The following is a 2,206-nucleotide window of genomic DNA, read 5'->3' on the forward strand; positions in this document are numbered from 1 at the left end:
CGGGGTTGTGGGAGGGCGGGTGTGGGTGTGGGAGCGGGTGGGGTGGGCGCGGCGCGGCCGTGTGCGCGAAGGGACGCTTCCCGGAAGCTTCCCGGAAGCAGGGAGAAGGGGGGGGGGCAGGGAGAGAGAGAGACCACCTGCAATGTCGCCCTCAATCATCGCCGAAAGGGAAGTGGCGCCCAGCGCAGAGGGCTGCGGCAGCGCGGCGGGGGCTGCGGGGGCTGGGTCCCCAAACCGGCGGATGCCGGGAGCATACCCGACACCGCTGATCACCGTGATCTCGCCGGAGTCGGCGGGAGCGGCCGCCGCAGCCGGCGCTTGGAAGACATTCGTGCCGTAATGGTCCTGCGGCGCGGGCGCGGTCGCGGGCGGCGGCGCGGGCGGCGCCGCCGCTTGTGCCGCCGCCGCCGCCGCGTCGATGGTGCCCGCCTGCGTCCCGCCCGAGCAAAAGTGCGATCCGAACTTTGCGGCAACGCCCGCAGCTGCCGCCGCCGCCGGCGGCGGCGGCGGCGGCGGCGGTGCACCCGCCGCAGCCGTGGCGCCCGCCGGACCTGGCGGCGGCGCGGGAGGCGGGCCAGCGGGAGGCTGCGGCGCCGGCGGAGGCCCGGGCGGCGGCACCGGAGGCCCGGGCGGCGGCATCACGCCACCCGGCGGCCACGGCGCGGGCTGGCCGTACCACGGAGGGGCGCCGTAGCCGTGCGGAGGGTAAGGGTACCCGTGAGGGGGCGGGTAGCCGCCGCCCCACATGGTGTAGAAGAGATGTTGGCGCCTGGCTACAAGACGAATTCTTTTTTGTTTTTTTTTGAGAGCGCCTTCGTTACAGACGGATGTCGCTCCTGTGTGACCGTCATCGCCCGTCTAGCGTCCACCCATACCGCGTTGGTGTCCCAGTCGTTGGTCGGACTGTGTTTCGCCTTCCCATCAATCAATCAATCAATCACGGATGGACACTTGCTGTAGCCACATGACACGCACACACTCACACCGCACCGCACTCCGCACCCACGCCCCCCGGGTATACCTGCAAAAGTTCAGGTATACCCGAGAATATGTGTGTATCGCGCGCCTTGCGGGGGGGGCGCGGAAAAGAGGAACCTCTTAGCGCCATCGCCATGGTGCTGCAAGCAGCGCCGGGCGACGACGGCTTACCGCCTCCCGGTCCCCCTCGGCACACCTCCGCTGCTCAATGTTTGACGGCTCGAACCCGTGAAGCTTCCCCGTGCGCGGGTTACCCCGCACACGGGTCAGCCTGCCAGCCACGTATCCACGCAAGCGTGGTCCGCGTGCATGGCATACAGGCGTCCGCCAGACAGCGCAGAGGCTAGGCGACCGGGGAAGACCCGGGTTCTCGCGGCGGGAGAGCCTCCCGTGCCCTGTGAGTGCCGCCACACCGCCTCAAATAGGTCCCAAAGCGGGGTTTGCCTCAAGTGCCGTGCTGGCTGCTGCGCCTCCAGACCAAGCCGTCCATAGGCATCGAGCTCCAGGTTAGGTTTGGCCGACCACCGTGCACGGCGTGCACCGACCACATCCCTAGACACCCTAGGCGCGACCATCACGGATTCCGCTGGGCGTCCTCGAGCTCGACCGCCATCAGGCCCTCTCGTGCACTCCACGCCCGTCGGAGAGCGCACCACGTGGACACCATATTTTTCTTTTGTACAGCGCCGACGACCGCAGCTCGACACGCTGAGATACTCATGGAACTTGGAACATGCATGCATGCGTTGTGTGCGTCACAGACGACAGGCGCGGGCCTGCGGCGGCATCAATTTATCATGCGAGCAGCGCGGCGCAACCAAAAAATCTGCAAGCAGCATCCAAGCAGTGCACTCTCTGCCCCTAGCGACCTCGCAACCTACCAAAACAGGGCACCGAGCAGGCCCATCACCACGCCCAGCACGCCCGGGTTGTTGGGCGTGCCCGCGGCGGCGACGGCGGGTGGGGGCGTCAGGCTGGCGGCGGCGGGAGGAGGCCGGGGGATGGGTGTTGCCGTGGCAGCAGCAGCAGCAGCAGCAGCAGACTTGCGCAGCTTCACAAAACGGTTGCGCAGCAAGTGGATGGCGGTGGCGACGCCGCCCACCGCCCACCGCTTGAGGCGGTTCGCTCCGCGCGAGCCCGCCACCCTCGTCCAGCGGGACGCGGTGGCAGCCGACGCCGCCCCTGTCGCCGCAGGCGCCGCCGCCGCAGGAGCTGCCGCCGCCGCCGC

General features: G+C 69.2%; 1 protein-coding gene across 1 annotated transcript; it reads right to left on the reverse strand.

Annotated features, from left to right (window-relative positions):
- Nucleotides 1–1,532: 1,532 nt before the first annotated feature.
- EMIHUDRAFT_364384 (hypothetical protein) lies at nucleotides 1,533–2,206 on the reverse strand (the record flags this gene model as incomplete). Its single annotated transcript, XM_005785019.1, has 2 exons — nucleotides 1,533–1,592; nucleotides 1,661–2,206. A coding segment is annotated over one exon (333 nt), but the record flags the coding sequence as incomplete, so codon positions are not given.

This window comes from Emiliania huxleyi (assembly GCF_000372725.1).
Source record: "Emiliania huxleyi CCMP1516 chromosome Unknown EMIHUscaffold_165, whole genome shotgun sequence".
NCBI classification, from domain to species: Eukaryota; Haptophyta; order Isochrysidales; family Noelaerhabdaceae; genus Emiliania; species Emiliania huxleyi.